The 17150-nt window shown below is 35.7% G+C and overlaps 1 protein-coding gene across 1 annotated transcript in view; it reads left to right on the forward strand.

Annotated features, from left to right (window-relative positions):
* The window catches only part of DPP4 (dipeptidyl peptidase 4), a 76885-nt gene that overhangs the window by 17276 nt on the left and 42459 nt on the right, over positions 1-17150 (forward strand). The window contains exons 9-12 of the mRNA XM_026674536.2: positions 5425-5585; positions 9470-9573; positions 11026-11155; positions 12470-12514. Of these exons, the coding sequence (XP_026530321.1) occupies positions 5425-5585; positions 9470-9573; positions 11026-11155; positions 12470-12514 (440 nt within the window). The remainder of the gene's footprint in view (positions 1-5424; positions 5586-9469; positions 9574-11025; positions 11156-12469; positions 12515-17150) is intronic.

Consider the following 17150-nt stretch of genomic DNA (forward strand, 5'->3'; position numbering starts at 1 on the left):
TTCATAGAACGAATACCATACTATATGAGGATTGATTTTACTTTTACGGTTTGAAGAGAATATTTGTAGCTCAGGATTAAACTGTGGGGTCCTCTGAGCTTGGTTGTTTTCTTGCAGATATGTCATTACCAAACTAGATTGCATTATTGGTGCACAGTTGCACTCCTAGCTTATGTGACCAAGCAGCCTATTGATCAAATAGGGATACTATCAAATATCCCCAACCATTAACACCAAGAAGAAAACACTGAACATAGATGGAAGCCCTTCTTCCATCTAATATAGGGTATTAAATAAATAGCTAGCAGTAGACATTTTCCCATGTGGTTCTTAAAGATAGAAGAACTGCTTTTATATCAGAATCTGATATCCATTTTTAATGATCCTCTAGCTCAGATCATCTCCCATGAGGTCAAAATAAGAGAAAAAAATATCCAGTTGTGCATGTAACCTCCTGGTGGAAGATTATATGAAGAGTTGGTTGTAATATTTTTTTTCTGTTCTTAATTTCATGAGAAATGGTCAGAGCTACAGGACCATTAAAATGGATTAATGAATTCAAATCATCCTGAAAGGCTAAAAATGCACAAGATTATTTTAAATGTTAATTTAAGCCAACAATATACAATAACTCATTCTGGTCTCAGTGGATATCACTGCAGATTTAATTAGTAAGAAAGTAAACCATGTGACATTTTAAAAAGTTTCTTTTATTAATTCAAACTGGACAATTTGCAGGGGCCTAAAATTTAGAGAGTTGCAAATTACTTTGGGTCTGAATACTTTGAGGGCATCTCTAATAGACAGGCAGTTCAGGATAGAACTAGTACAATTGTAACTTGGCATATGTAACTTGTCTAGACCAAGAATCAGAAACTGAAACATGACTCCTATAATTATAATTACCTCATAGTTACCTGTTCCTGTTTATTTCTCAAGGTCTCTTGGAAAAATGCATCTTCTTGTATTTTTTTTCTGATGATTTCCTGTTAGGTATTCTGCCTCACAGAAAGTGGCAGAAACTTGAATTGAAGAACTGACTTCTTAGGCCTATTATATTTGTTGAGAGATTTGGCACATCTCCCACATACTAGAGGAAGATTATTGCTTTGCTTGTTGTTTTTTATAATTAGCTTATAAAAGTTTTTATAGAAGTTAAACAGAAGGAAAGGCAGTGCATAGCTTTGCTTAATCCCCATTGAATTAAGATTTCACTAAATATCCTATCTAAGCTGCATTAAAGTATTTCCATGTTATATTTTAATAGCAACAGCTGTAGATTAATGAAAGAGTTTTCCAAACTCTTCCACCATCTGTCTCTAGGGATAGAACCAAAAGCTGATTTTTAAATCAAAAAGATAACCCAAAGGATATTTGCAGAATAGTTGAATATTCCTTTGCTAAATGTTGACCCCTAAAAGGTTTCTTACATAAAATGTATTTGTAATGTTCAAAAATGAATGGAGGAATTCTTAGTAGTCGTTTTATATTTCTTTTATGTTAAAACTGTGATAGTATTCCAGGCAAGATGGGTAGAATACAACTTTAACAAACAAATAAACAAATGAATAACTATTCCAGTTCTGAAATATACTAGATCACACGTTTTTTAATTATTTCAAAGGGTTTTTCAGCTGTCAAATTAGCATTTGCTCTGTAATGGAGTCACAGGATCAAATGGTCCTGGTTTAATTGTAAAATATAATTTAAGTTAGGATGCGACAACAAGCTAAGGCAAATCATAAGTAAAAGCTTCTTATTTATTCTTACCTTATTAACTCCCAAGAGACACATGAAGAAGAAGAAATGCAATATGTGAATTTTTTAAAAAACAGAAGAACAATTATTCTGTCAAAAAAAAAAAAGGAGTGCAATTTGGGTATCCTGGCAACGCTTGATGTAAATGCCAGTGTGAAAAAACACTGTCATCTACTGGAGGATAGTGGCCCCATCTTTTGCCAATAACATTGATAGCTCTTCACTGCATATACCAGCCAGTATATGGGAACACCATTTTGTTACTCTTTATTAACCAGGCAGAGAATTCCCCGATTTAGATGTGACCTCTTTTCCACATTGGCCTCTGGTCTCAAGTTCAGTAATCAGAAATATAATTAAACAATTTAAACCAGCTCAGATTTTATTATGTATGTAATAATAAAAATTCTTTGGAATGGTGGGTCCCAGTGCTAGTTTCTTGGCAATAGGTTGTTCAGCCATGATACCAAGTGATTGAGAGTTTGACTGTTATAATAAAAATATGTAAGAAGGGCAAAAGATAACACCCCACCAGACGAGGATGTAATTCGGAAAATACTAGATTGTGCAGAGATGGATAGATTGACATTAAAAATAAAGGATAAAGAAGACAGAATATTACTTAACATGGAACAGATTTTACAAGTGGCTAGAGATAAGAGGTGGAAATTAGATTAAGAAAGTCTTATGTAAGAATTAAATACAAAGAGGGTTGACAACATGACAACATGTTGATATAATTAATAGACCTATGAACAAGCTAATACAAAGAAATTCAGTTAAAACTATTTTGTTATACTATTATTATTATTATTATTGTTACTAGTATATATATATTGATATCTCTATTTGTTTTTCCCTTGCTGCTTCATAAATGATATGCCCTGACAATACACTGTACTCAAAATGTTTATGAATAAAAATAAAACATATACTAAAAAAAAAAGAAAGGCAAAAGAGATGATTCTATAAACTATTGACAATCAGTTAGCTAAGTCAGGTCAGCAAAATGTATGCTAAATATCAACAAGAAAAACTAATTGATTTGTTTGAATCTGAAGATATTTTGAGGGATGAGCAGGACGATCAATATTAGGCCATGCCTTAGTGCTGCATTGCTTAGTAGAAAATATACCAACTCAGAACAATCTCTGCATGCAACTTTTATTGATTTCAGGTCAGTTACGGTATTTCAAACTAAACTTCAGCATAAATTGTTTAAAATACCACAATTAATACAAGTCTACTCCTGCTGCTCATTAAAATGCATGAAAATACAAGATTAGAAGAGAATATTTGTCCCTTAGGGCTGAACAGTGGAGTCCTTGGGATCTCTGAGCTTGGTTATTTCCTTGCAGATGTTTCATTACTAAACTAGGTAATGAAACATGATGTTACCTAGTTTGGTATAATGAAACGTCTGCAAGGAAACAACCAAGCTCAGAGACCACTGAGGACCCCATAGAATACAAAGGAAATATCCCTAAGGAAGGAGGTTAGACAGGAATGTGTATTGGCTTGTTTTATTCAACTACTATATGTTTCCATACCACCTACGGAAACAATTTCGTCCCATTACATCAGCCAGTCATGCAGGGAAGATGTGCAGCCGATCCCATCAGTTAAAGAACTTTGACTGGTGGGGTCCAAGGAAAAGAACCTTCTCTGCCATTTCACTTGCCCTGTTGAATATTCTGTCCCCTGAGAACCTCTCTGAGGGAGATAGGCAGTTCAAAAATGTGAAAAACATCATAAGTATTGTGTTCTTTACTTAAGTAACTCTATTTTTCATTCCCCCCCCCCCATATTATTCAATTTATTATTGTATGCTGATGGTGCAATAGTTTTTACTTTTTCTAAACGCCCAAAACAGAGAAACTGGAACTTAGATGGGCATTCCATTGAGCAGGTTATGATTTTTAGATATCTAGAAATAGTTTTTTCAAACTCCAGGAAGCAGAAATGCCTGTCTGGACTATATGTATCCCACAGTGAACAGATATCTGTATCAGTTTACGAACTTATTATTTTCCCCTTATTAGGTTCATCTGTTGCAATTAAGTTGTTTTTATCTATAGTCCAAGCACGGGGCTATATGGGGCTCAAATAGGAGCCTGTAACAGCATGATCACTGCAGAAAGGATTCCAACAAAATTTCTAAGTATCTTCCAGGTTACCTGCTGTGTTCCAAATCAGTACTTCAGTGAGAAGCAGGAGTCAGTGAACTTGAATCTATTCTCTGATAAATATATTTATCTACTGGTTAAAACTACATCACAACCCTAGTGGATTGACCCGTGTAATATTGGCAGACAGCTACAAACCTTCCTGGGAAACAACGGTCTCAAAGAAACTGAGCCCGCTGTGGTTTCTTTGGTGATGCCATCTTAACCTTAGAGTCAGATCAAGTTAGACCCATACTAAGACAAAGGGTCTTAGATATAAAAGATCATGTAGAAATTGCTTTCTCTCATAATGTAATTGCAAATGAACAAGGTTTAGTCCCTAAACCAGTCTCTTACTTATATCACTGTTCCTAAATTCAGGAGAGCTTTATCTTTGGTTTGATTTAATGCTCTCTCCACAATTGTCGTGGAAGGGAAATATAAGAAAACTCCACATGAAACCCAATATTGCCCTTGTGATATGAGTACCATAGAAAGAAGATTTTGTGTTCTTCTGTATTGCCGTCAGATGATTACCCCCTTTTTATTTAAATTTCCAGGGCACTCAGATAATCTTTATTTGCAGTATCTATTAAACAATCAAAATAAATGTATTTCTATAAAAATAGCAAAGTTTTGCTACATTATGTGTAAATTTGGCCCACAAATAGTAATTCTTGTTAGAAGATATTTGTGTTTTCATTTTCTTGAATATGTTTTTATTGGACAAGGACCAAAATAAAGTTTCAGTTTGTCTGTCTGCAAATCCAGTGCACTGAAAATCCTCCAGGCTATTAGAAAGTGGATCCACTTTCTAATTTTATTATATTTCTGTATGAATTATCAACCATTCCTTTGAATTCATTAAACAAGCTTATTGCATGCAGGTGTTGCTCACTCTACTTTGTATTAATATAGTTTTTAGTAATGAATGATTGAAAATGAAAAAAATGTTGTATAAACATACTTCTCTTTATAAAGTAATTAGGAAGTCTTCAACATTTATATTGTTATTATCACCTCCAAGACAGCCCATAATAATTGTACTTATTAAAGTGCCTTTTTAGGAATAAAATATTCAGTTTAATTGTTTAATTTGTACTTGTATATTTTCTTACAGAGGAATACTAAGTTTGGGTATATAATTGGAAAGTTATGTTTCTTTGCATTTATTATTGTTCATTATAGATGATATATTTGAAAATGTTATAGTACAAACAAGAAACAATTATCCATAATATTGAAATCTAAGATAAATCAAAGTACTATTTAAAGCCAGATTTTTATAAAGAATAATTTCCATAGCACCGTATTTCTATAAAAAGGCATTTCTGAGAGTTGGCTTAACTGTTTTGGTTGCAAAACATTGCAAGTAATCTGAATTTTAGTTACTGAACTTCCATTTGAAATTATACATGCAAGTTATTATGAACAATGTTTCAGAGGGAAAAGCCAACCTAGCAACTATTGCTTCAAAAGAACACATTTGCATCTTTTTCAGAGGAAATGTTTGGCACCCATTCTGCTCTGTGGTGGTCTCCAAGTGGCAGGTTTTTGGCGTTTGCAGAGATTAATGACACCGAAGTTCCTCTTATTGAGTATTCGTTTTATTCAGAAGATACACTGCAATATCCAAAGACCATTAAAATCCCATATCCTAAGGTCTGTGTTATTTCTTAAACATAGTTGTTGAGTGGCTTGATTAAGAGAATAGTCACATTTAATCATTTGCTGCTAACAAAAATATTGTCTGTCTCTCCTCAACAGCTTGCTGTGATTACTGTGACTTAAGTCAATAGCATCTGGCAGCTCTGAAGTATTCTATTATCTCTAGGGAAACAGGAAATGAAAGCAATTGAAGGCTATGGAATATCTGAGTTTCTAAGATGATTTGTTGAAGAGCACTTGGGTGATCAATGGCAAAAGGAATACTTCAACTCAATGAGTTGCATAGCTAATAAGGGACTAAGAACTATTAGCTCTGTCATGAACAGGGAGGAGTGGGCTAAGTAATAGCTATTTCTCCTTTGGCAGACAGATTTCCAGGCTGATATATTTGCCAGGGCAGATGTCAATTGTTCCTTTTTTTTTTTTTAATGGAACTATACTTGGTTTCAGTTTTTTCAAACTTTAGAAACTGGTATGTTCTCAATAGTTCCAAGGGCAGTGGTGGCTAATCTTTTTGGGCTCCTGTGCCCAAAAATATGTGCGCATTTGCATGCTCGCACTTGCGTGCCAGCACCCAGAAAGCAATGCGTGTACCCCAATGCCCTCTACACATGTGCATGCAATCCCTACCCACCCACCCACTCACCGCCTCTGCCCCCTTACCTGCACTGTGCCTCACAGCTGATTTTCTGCCAGTTTGAGGCCTTTTTTGGCCTCCCAGAGGCTTGAGGGAGGCTTCTGCAGGCTTCTGCAGGTTTTGCAGGCCAAAAAAACAGCCCCGTTTTGTCACTTCTGGTATTTTCAGAAAAAACAGGAAGTGATAAAACAGGCTAGTTTTCGGCCTGCAGAGCCTGCAGAAGCCTTCTCAAGCCTTTGGGAGGCTGAAAAAGGCCTCAAACTGCCCAAAAATAAGCTGTGAGGCGCGCGCATGTGCAGTGAGGTAAATTTGCCTGCAGCTTGCATGCCGGCACAAATGGCTCTGCGTGCCACCTGTGGCACGCGTGCCATAGGTTCACCATCACAGTTTTAGGGTCTTTGCAGAGGCTGTTTTCTTTGATCAGCTCCATAGACTGATCATGTGGCTGTAACATGCCATGGCTAGTCCAGGAAGTGATGGGGAAGAAGTCTGAATGTAGAAAGTATGATATTGGCTTTAAATGTGCTAGAATTTTCAGGGGTTCACCAAAGTGAGGATAAATGTCCCAACTTGTCATGTATTTTAGAAAGTAAATGTAATTTCTTTTCTGGAGTAGAATGAATATGAGTGGGACTTTATTCCTGCTGCCATTCACCTTGGCATGGAGCTTCTGAAGTATGTCACCCATATTCACTTTCAGCAGAATCTTCTTAAAAGATTCTGTCATGGGACATATGTTGCTCTGTTTATTTCTCAGAATCATGTAACTGAAAATATTTGATATATCTTAAAGTTAGTTCTGGAAGTCAGAAAGGCAGTACAATTGTTACAGGGCAAAATTAAATTAGGTTTTTATGCATATTTGCAATTGATTCAACTTAGTCCTGATGAGATTGCTTCCATCATCAAGATTAAAGCTATGGTTTGTTTCAAGATGAAGCAGTTGTGGATCAAAGATCAAGAATAGTTCTGAGAGGAATTTTCATTGGATTGTAACGTAGGAGGATTATTCCCTTGATCAGTACTTCAATTAGATTTGGGGGCACAATGTACTTTTCAATAGAAAGTACAAACAGAGCTGTTGGTGTCCCCCTTGTCATCGTCAGATCATGACCTAATTATTATGAGACTCTCTGGTGCCACTATCCACTGCAAGGAGTCTGAGCTCATTAGATTGGTCCATCCCCAGCAACTGATGGTTCTGGAGAAGCTTCATCTGAAGTCTTGGTTGTTGCTTGGAATAAAGGGGCAGCAGAGACTTTGGTTTGGATTGCATCCTTTGTATTTTACAGAGAAGTTGGGAGAAGAAACATCTAGAGGAGCAGACTCCAACCTTTTGGGCACCAGGGTCCTTGTTCCACGGAGAAAGGTTTTTCCTTTCCTGGGGGGGGACATAGTTTTGTGTGCTGCCTGCATCATATGAATGTGGCTTCACTTGCTTGCATGGCCCAGTTGTTGACATGCTATGGACCAGTGGCAGTCCGTGGACTGGGGGTTGGGGACCCCTGGTCTAGAGTGTCATTAAATTCAATGAAGAAGGAACTTGATTGAATATGGGCTAGAGTCACTATTAAGGCCTATCTTGTGGCAGTATGATGGCAAAGCAGCAATATTATCCCACCCTTATTGCAGATTGGCATCTGCAGCCCTATTTCATCCCGTTTACCTCCTGCATAAGCGGGTGCCAGGAATGTTTGGCAGGGATGTGTGAAGGAATTTGCTCAGCATTTTAGATTCATTTGCAGTTTGACAGTGGCCTTGTTTGCAGGTCCAGAGCAGATGCCTAAGGTGAAATCTTGCCCAGATATCTGGGAATGTTTTGAAGCTGTTGGAGCTGAGGAAGTAGACAGAGATGTGAGTTAAACCCCTTCTATTTAGATCTAAGCCACTTCCTGGGGTATGGCATGTGAGTGAATTCTAGTGGTGGTGAATCCTTCTTTGAGTGAGAGGTTTTTTTCCCCCTTTACCTCTTAAGGAAGCTTTGTTCACCATCTCTTCAAGAACCCATCATTGGACCTCTTAATACTGGGAAATTTTTGCTCAATGTATTCTTTTTGAGGGGGGCGATTAAGAAGGTGGTTGTGCAGCATCTTCAAAGGACCATGGATGAAACAGATTATCTGGATCCTTTTCAGTCAGGTTACATTACCTGGGTATGGAATAGATACATCACTGGTTCAATTTTTGCATCCTCTCTGACATGGGAGGATGGTGGTTCCTCCTTTGGGTGGTGCTTGCATTGAGGATGTTCTCCCCACTGAAACTCTAGTGAACTTCCAAATGTCCCTCAAACTTTGTTATGCCAGCATGCCTGGGGACCCACAGGGACAGGTAAACCAGTGAGGTGGCTCCATTGATTAACATCCCTTGTATAAGAGCCTCAGTGGCACAGTGGTTAGCGTGCAGTACTGCAGGCTACTTCTGCTGACTATCGGCTGTCTGTAATTTGGCAGTTCAAATCCCACCAGACTCAACATTGACTCAGCCTTCCATCCTTGCGAGGTGGGTAAAATGAGGACCCAGACTGTTGCGGGCAATATGCTCACTCTGTAAACTGCTTAGAGAGGGCTGTAAAGCACTATAAAGCAGTATATAAGTCTAAGTGCTATTGCTATTGATATATTATTCTTTGTTTTAGCTCTGTTCCTATAGTTCTTAAAAATGGTTTTTAATGATTTAATATTAATGGTTTTAGATATTAGTGAGATGGACAGCAATATAAATTTAAATAAATAAATAAATAAATAAATGATATGCTCATTGTTGATTTTTTCAGAGATTAAAAATTATAAATTAATAATGGACCAGGACTAATGTATGAAATTCTAATTTATTATAAAAGGTATGTTTAGTGTTTTTAGTCTTAATCTGAAAATAGAAAAATGTTTTCTGTAATAGAAATTTTTACTAAGTCAAGTGATGAGTTAACGTTACATTGATCTCTAAAAGAATAATCGTTCACAAAATGTGGGTGGTCATAATGTATACTGTATTGACTGTTTTTACCAACTTAGAAAAATTACATTATTTTTATAAGCATTGAACTAAATCTTCAGTACTGGCTTTCAAATTTTTATCTATGAACCTCTATAAAACACACACACACACACACACACACACACACACATATATATATATTTTACATTTTGTATTGAGCTTTAAAATCTAACTTCTTTGTAATTTTCTAATTAACATTGCCATTTGTACAGAATCTGATTTAAAATGTTTTAATTTTATCCAGGCAGGTGCTACAAATCCAACAATAAGACTATTTGTTGTGGATATTCTAGCCCTTCCTCAAAAAAATATATCGGAAATTGTTGCACCATCTAGTATAATATCAGGGTAAGTTTTGTTACGGTGAGTGTTTTAGATTATTATTGTTATTATTTTACAATTATTGAGTAATAATATAAGATTTAAAAAAAACATTCACTTATTGCATTAAAAATCCTGTGGAGAGTTCATTTATTAATATGTGACCTTATTTCCAATATGTACTCAGCTGGATCATTCATTCTTTTTATCATATTTATTAAAACTGCCCAACTCCAAGAAGATTCTGGGTGGCAAATAATAGGATATACACATAATCGTCCAAGCTAAAACACTGTAAAAAAAATTTATATTGTAGTGACAAAACGTGGGTATGTGAAGAGAAATATACAAGTTGAATTACTTGAGAAGTGTGTTTGATGTTGTAGAATATAAAGGATATTACATGCAATGTCAGGGGTGTGCATAAGCGCACAATTGTGCCTACCATCCCTGTCCTATTATCCCCAAATTATTCGTACCTATTTCATGTGTTTATACTTATGTTTATTCTTATTTCTATTATATTGTTAGCATTTGACAAATAAATAAATGAAATAAAATTTTAAAAAAACCACATAAGCAAGGATGAACCACATCAGCTTCCATATTTGAACACATTCTTCAAACACAGAGACACATATACAAATGCTAATATAAATATACTCTCTTTAACTCATATACATACATACATAGTACACACATGGACAGGAAGAGAGGGTGGACCCTTCTTATCTACTAGCTAGGTTGGAAGAAGTCAAAGAATTATTTGTAGGTAAATCTCAACTTTCCAAACCACACTTCTGACTTTTATATTCTGTGAATGAATCATGGTATCAGTTTTGAGTTTATATCCTTTATTTTATCTTGTTCCACCCTGTGCTCCCCTGTTTCTAGTCATAGAATGCTTCCAAAATCTGTAGTTCCTTATTCTATAGAACTAAAATTTGAATTTTATATGTACAGGTAGTCCTCAAGTTATGACCACAATAAAGCCTAAAATTTGTGTTGCTAAGTGAGACATTGGTGAAGTAAGTTTTGCCCCATTTTGCAACCTTCCTTGCCACAGTTGTTAAATGAATCATTGCAGCGGTTAAGTTAGTTAACATGGCTGTTAAGTGAATCTGGCTTCCTCATTGACTTTGGTTGTCAAAAGGTCGCAAAAAGTGATCATGTGACCCTGGGACACTGCCATGGTCATAAGTATGAAGCAGTTGCCAAGCGTCTGAATTTTGATCAGGTGACTATGGGGATGCTGCAACGGTCGTAAGTGTGAAAAATGATCATAAGTCACCTTTTTCAGTGCTGTTATAACTTTAGAAAGTCACTAAATGAACTGTTGTAAGTCGAGGACTACCTGTACAGTACCTATTGTAAATATCGAATGGCATATAAATGATAAGCATTCAGGTATAGAATTCAAGTGAACCTATATAGAAAAATGCTGAGTAGCCCCCCCTCTCTCTCTCTTTTAATCTCCAGGGATCACTACTTGAGTGTTGTAACATGGGTGACTGATGAAAGAATTTGTCTGCAGTGGCTTAGACGGATTCAAAACTTTTCTATGCTCACCATCTGTGACTACTCTAGCGATGTGTGGCAGTGCCCAAAGGTACGAGTGGAGATGGATTTTAGGAGGTTGAAGGGTGAAGATTAGCTTGACGGTGCAAACAGACAATTGTAGCCTTCTTTTTGTTAGTGGGGAGTGGGGGTTGGTAGGTGGAGTAAATAATGGAATTGGTGGAAAGATGCTTCGGGAAACGTGACTTAGCAACGGGAGAGGCAGATTTGTGGAGTCCTGAACTTCATTGTTTTCTTGCAGATAGCAATAGCACTTAGACTTACATACCTCTTCAGTGCTTTTACAGCCCTGTCTAAGAGGTTTACAGAGTCAGCACATTGCCCTCAATAATCTGGGTCCTCATTTTACCGACCTCAGAAGGATGGAAGTCTAAGTCAACTTTGAGCCTGGTGAGATTCGATCTGCCAAATTGCAAGCAGCCGGCAATCCGCAGAAGTAGCCTGCAGTACTGTATTCTAACCACTGTGCCACCAGGCTGTTAGATGTATCATTACTACACTTATACTTATTATCTTGTAAACAATTGGCAAATCAAATAAATAAATAAATAAAATAAACTAGTTAACATCATCACTGTTACAACCTACAATGCTACCTACTAATGAAATACCTGCAAGAAAAAAAAAACCCAAGCTCAGGAATTGTCAAGAATCCCATGGTTCAACCCTGGATTACAAATATTCGCTTCTAGAGGCAGATTTCCACAGTAATCAGCAATTTAGGCTAGTTACCAAATTTAGCCCTATCTGAACCATGAAGGCTTGGCAGCAGAGATTTTCACCCTTGTCCCCTAGAGTCTGTAAAATGCCCTGCATGGCCCTTCTTTTGAAAACAACTTGGAAACTGTGGTTGGTACAAAATGTAATGGCCAGGGTATTAGCAGGTAAGCACTGCTATAATCCTGGTTCTCTGGTTGCTTCATTGGATATGAACAGGTTTCTGAGTTGAATTCAGAATGCTTTAAAAACATACGTAGCTTGTTTCCTGACTACATAAGGGACTACCTCCTTCATATACATAACGGCTCATGCATGCAAAACTAATGGGTCTATTTAAAATAGGGATTCTGTAGTGGTTGTCTTTTACAATTCTGTTTTTAAGATTTTAAGGTGACCGGGTTGCTGATATTCAACTGGGTAGAGTTTATGTACTTATATACATGCTTTTGTCTGGGTATTGTAATTCCCTCAGTCTTGGGAGCGGGGTAGTGAATCAATCAATCAATAAAATAGTCGTCTATTTGCAGAAAATTCTGAAAATATTGCCATTCATCTTGAAAGAGAGAAGAGCTAGATTAACAGACAGAGGTTACTTAAACAATGACGATCTTTCTCTTTTTTTCAGAACAGGGAGCATCCTGAAGAAAGTAAAACTGGCTGGGTTGGCAGAGTAAGTACAGTGATTTAAGGATCGATTTACATGTTGTATGGCAGCCAAGCATCCTTTCCTGCAGAGAGACCACAGCTGAAGAAATATCTTACAGAGAGGAAAGGGAGCATTTCATTGTACCTGCCAGCTGTTTTCTATCAGAAACATCTATACTCTTTTCTTCCTTGCCACATTCCAGCCCCGTATTAGTAAAATAAAAACAAGCTTCGAACAGTGTTAGAAATATTTCTTAGCATGTGTATATATGTGGGTTTCACGGCAGGAAAAATAACTAGTTGAGTAGAATTAGAACTTCTATTTCTATGTTGCTTCTTAAAAGCACTTGGCCAACAAAGAACCTGGCAATACTGTATGTTACTATTTTGTAATGTATAGTTTAATATACAGACACAAAGTTAGCTCTTAATACCTGTTTTTCCCCCCAAGTAAAATGTTGAGGACTTTTTTCAAGGTTATTTAGCATTGCAATTATATCTCCATCCCCTGATGTGTGAAATACACTGGCTTCTCAACTTTTTAATTAACCCTGTAACAAAGTCTTTATTATAGTCTTTGTTATACTTTGTAGGTCATATAGAACCCACATCTCTCACACATTTCTGTTTGCAATCCCTAATTTTCTAAAAAGGATATAATGCCTTTGCAGTCTTTTCTAATTCTGTTCAAGCAGTAGTCAAAGAACCAAACATTGTCCAAGATGTCAAGTTATAGTTATATTAATCAGTTGTTACAAGTGCACATGAAAAGATGAAACTGGATAGGAACTCAATTTTTGTGAGATATCATATCAATTTATTTTTAAATAAATTGCTAGGACTTCATGTTAATGAAATTAATGTAGATTATTATTTGCTGATATGGATATTCATCCTGACGTTGGCAATTTGTTCTTCTCTGATGGGATTCAGCATAGCAAACATTAATATTTCTGATTTCATATTTAAGATTATCTTTTGTTGGTTGGCATGTTTAGTTAAAAAGTAGTACATTGCTTCAATATATTAAGTGGAACCTGGCATTTTCATATCTAATGCCTACAACTAGTAGTTGTTCACATTTATCCTCAGCTTACAAACATTTGTTTAGTAACTGTTTGAAGTTACAATGGCACTAAAAAAACTTATGAAAATTTCCCACGCTTATAACCATTGCAACATCCCCATGGTCATGTGATCAAAATTCGGATGCTTGGCAGCTGGCATGTAATCACCTTCTGACAAGCAAAGTCAACAGGGAAACCAAATTCACCCAACAACCATGTTACCAACTTAATAATGCAGTGATTAACTGAACATCTGTGGCAAGAAAAGTCATAAAATGGGACAAAACTTACTTAACAACTGTCTTGCTTAGCAACAAAAACTTTGGGTTCAATTGTAGGTTCCCCCATTGAGTGTTCTTTGCCTTGCACAGGAGAATGGAGCTGGAAAGCAAGTTAGTGGAGTGGGGAGAGAGTGGGGATTTTGCAGTATCCTTCCCCTGGAGTGGGGTAGAAATGGAGATTTTGCAGTATTCTTCCTCTGTCACACGCACCAAGCCATGCCCATCAAGCCATGCCCACAGAACTGGTAGTAAAAAAAAATTGAATATCACCACTGGACAGTGCAACCATCATAAATACATGCCAGTAGCCAAGCACCTGAATTTTGGTCATGTGATCATGGAGATGCTGCAATGGTTGTAAGTGTGAAAACCAATCAAAAGTGACTTATTTCAGTGCTATTGTAACTCTGGATGGTCACTAAACAAATGGTTGTAAATCAAGGTTGTAAAATGAATAGTTGGGAACAGGTTTATAGGAACAAGGAGTTGTACAATAACACCACTGAATCTATATGTAAGAATAATGCTTTTTTCCCCTTTATCATTTGCTTAAAAAAGTCATGATTTAAAAAAAGCATCAAATATAGACCTACCCTGCAAAATAAGGGAAGTTAGTATTTTCTGCTGTCAAACCTGATCAGAAAAGAAAGACCTTAATATAGCTAACACATTTTAGCTCTACATGATAAAATCTCAGGAAGCAACGTGATAAGCAGATTGTTTATGGTGTGTGAACAGTGAAGCAAAAAGAAAGGAAAGAAAAAAAGGAGGAGTATAAAACTACTATAAAATAGGAAAAAATAGGTTAACATTATTATTGTCATACTTGTTCCACTATGGTTTATGTGCTCAAATAAGTCAGTTGCATCAAGAAAATACAAGCCATCTTATTACTCTATAAGACAGATTACCTGAAACATCCCTTGTTTTAAATGTCCCTAAAAATTTGATTGGGATAGAATCAAAAATGGGTAGAACCAGGAATAAAATAATTTGGATGGACATGAACCTCTCTTCGTGTTGTTGAGCTACATCTCCAACTCCCATCAATGCTAGCCAACTAGTGGAAATGGATGCTATAATGCTTATTCGTTACAAGAAAAAACTTTTTTTTTATTTTTAAAAAATTAAAAAATTTTTAGAAAGACAAAATTAAACTAAACAAAACATTTAAAAATGTTCATTAAAAAGACAAAAAGACAAATATGTATATTGTCCCCCCATTTGAATACTGATAGATGGATTACAATAATAATAGTATGGCATTTTTGAAGAAAGATATTCCAATAGATTTTTTTTATTCAGTTGTATTTCATCTCTTTACCAAGTATTTAAGATTAAGTGTATATGACACTCTAAATATTGTTGTTGAATGCAATAAATAAGAACAAACTCAATTCCAAGAATGAACTATTGTTCCAATAGCTCCAATAAGATAACAGTGAGCAATTTGTTCACTGGTGATTTTATGAGGATGTTAATGGCTTTTTAAAGGTAATTGCTTGACATGTTTTGTGGAGTTATTCAAATGGATATTAGCGTTCTACTGTACTGAAATAAATTTGTTGTCTGTAGTAAATTATGAAGCGTGAAAAAGATGGTTTTTACTCAGTTGGAATATTTAATGAGATTAAATTCAAGTAATTTAAATTCAAGTAACTTCAAGTAAGATGGTAAGATGGTTGCAAAAATGTTCTCTGCATTTATCAACAAAATAGCTTTCCTCAGGCAAAATGTCTTCCAGAAAAAAATATGTCAATTCCTAAAAGTTTTCTAAAGACAAACTTAAAACTGCTGACATAGAGACACTTGAAGGTAACTTAGAATTGGCCCCCTGACTCAATTTTGTGAGCTAATCAATTTGAAGATTGCTGTGTGAGTGATTAAGCCATTCAAGCTATGTGATATAAATGTGTCAAGAGGATGACAAATACACAACCAGTTTCAACTGAGAAGTTTATTTACACCACTGGTAGAACAAGATGTCAATGATTGTGGTTAATGCTAATTTCCCCAATTCATACATTATTGAGACAGTTTAAGTGCAGTCATAATCTTTTTTTAAAAAGAAAGCAGAAAGAGTCACAAGAAGAGTTCTCCACTCCTCTACTCGTTGTAGAATACCTTATGCCACCAGACTTGAAATTCTAGAACTAGAAAACCTTGAATTACGCCGTCTTCGGTCTGATTTAAGCATGGTATATAAAATCATACATTGCAATGTCCTACCTGTCAATGAATACTTCAGCTTCAACCATAACAACACAAGAGCACACAATAGATACAAACTCAAAGTTAACCGCACCAAACTTGATTGCAGGAAATACGACTTCAGCAATAGAGTGGTCAATGTCTGGAATACTCTACCCGACTCTGTAGTTTCTTCCCCAAACCCCAAAAACTTTAACCTTAGACTGTCTACTATTGACCTCACCCCTTTCCTAAGAGGTCTGTAGGGGGCATGCATAAGCGCACCAACGTGCCTACCGTCCCTGTCCTATTGTTTCTCTTATTCTTTTATTTTTCTTATATGTACCCATTTCATGTATTCACAACTATGTATACACTTATACTTATTATCTTGTAAACAATTGGCAAATCAAATAAATAAATAAATAAATAAATCTCACCATACTAAATTGAAACCCTAACAGTTGTTCTCTTGGTAAAGAATATCAAGCACTAAATGAAATGAAAAATAAGAGAGACATTAGTTTAATATTGTTTCGAACAGCCCTGTAGCACTGCAGCCTGCACACCACTCTGAATACCAAGGAATTTCTGAATTTTGATATTTTGATTAACAACTAGAATTACCTTAAGAAGTGGGGACTGTGTAAGGACAAAATAATAGGACTTCGTTTCAGAATTCAAGTTATTTCTTTGAAATAGGGAACTGCCCTCAATAGATACTGCATTAGAATTTGATTTCTTTTGTCTGTGTGTATTAAATCTTGTTCTCTTTTACTTCCATTTTTGTGGACATGTGGACATTTTGCGCAATATCAGATTGAGTTGAATTTTTTTTTCTTTGTTAATTTCTTGGGAGCTGATGTGTAACTTGAAAATCTCCCCATTCCTGAGATAAAAATATATTTTTGAGTCATTTTTTAAAATACAATGTGATTTTGTTGTTTATTTATTTTTATTATTATTCAAATTTACATATTTGTAAATATTCATTTGTAATTGAACTGTCTTTCAAAGGGGGGGAGAAACTAAATCCTAATCATGTTTTTGTACTACAAAACAATTTTATGTGCATTATAGAATTGTTTTACTTTTACCTATCAGAAAGCTGTAAGACAATGGG

The sequence above is a fragment of the Notechis scutatus genome, chromosome 1 (assembly GCF_049901735.1).
Source record: "Notechis scutatus isolate UNSWTSFEM ecotype Mainland chromosome 1, rNotScu1.2, whole genome shotgun sequence".
NCBI lineage: Eukaryota > Metazoa > Chordata > Lepidosauria > Squamata > Elapidae > Notechis > Notechis scutatus.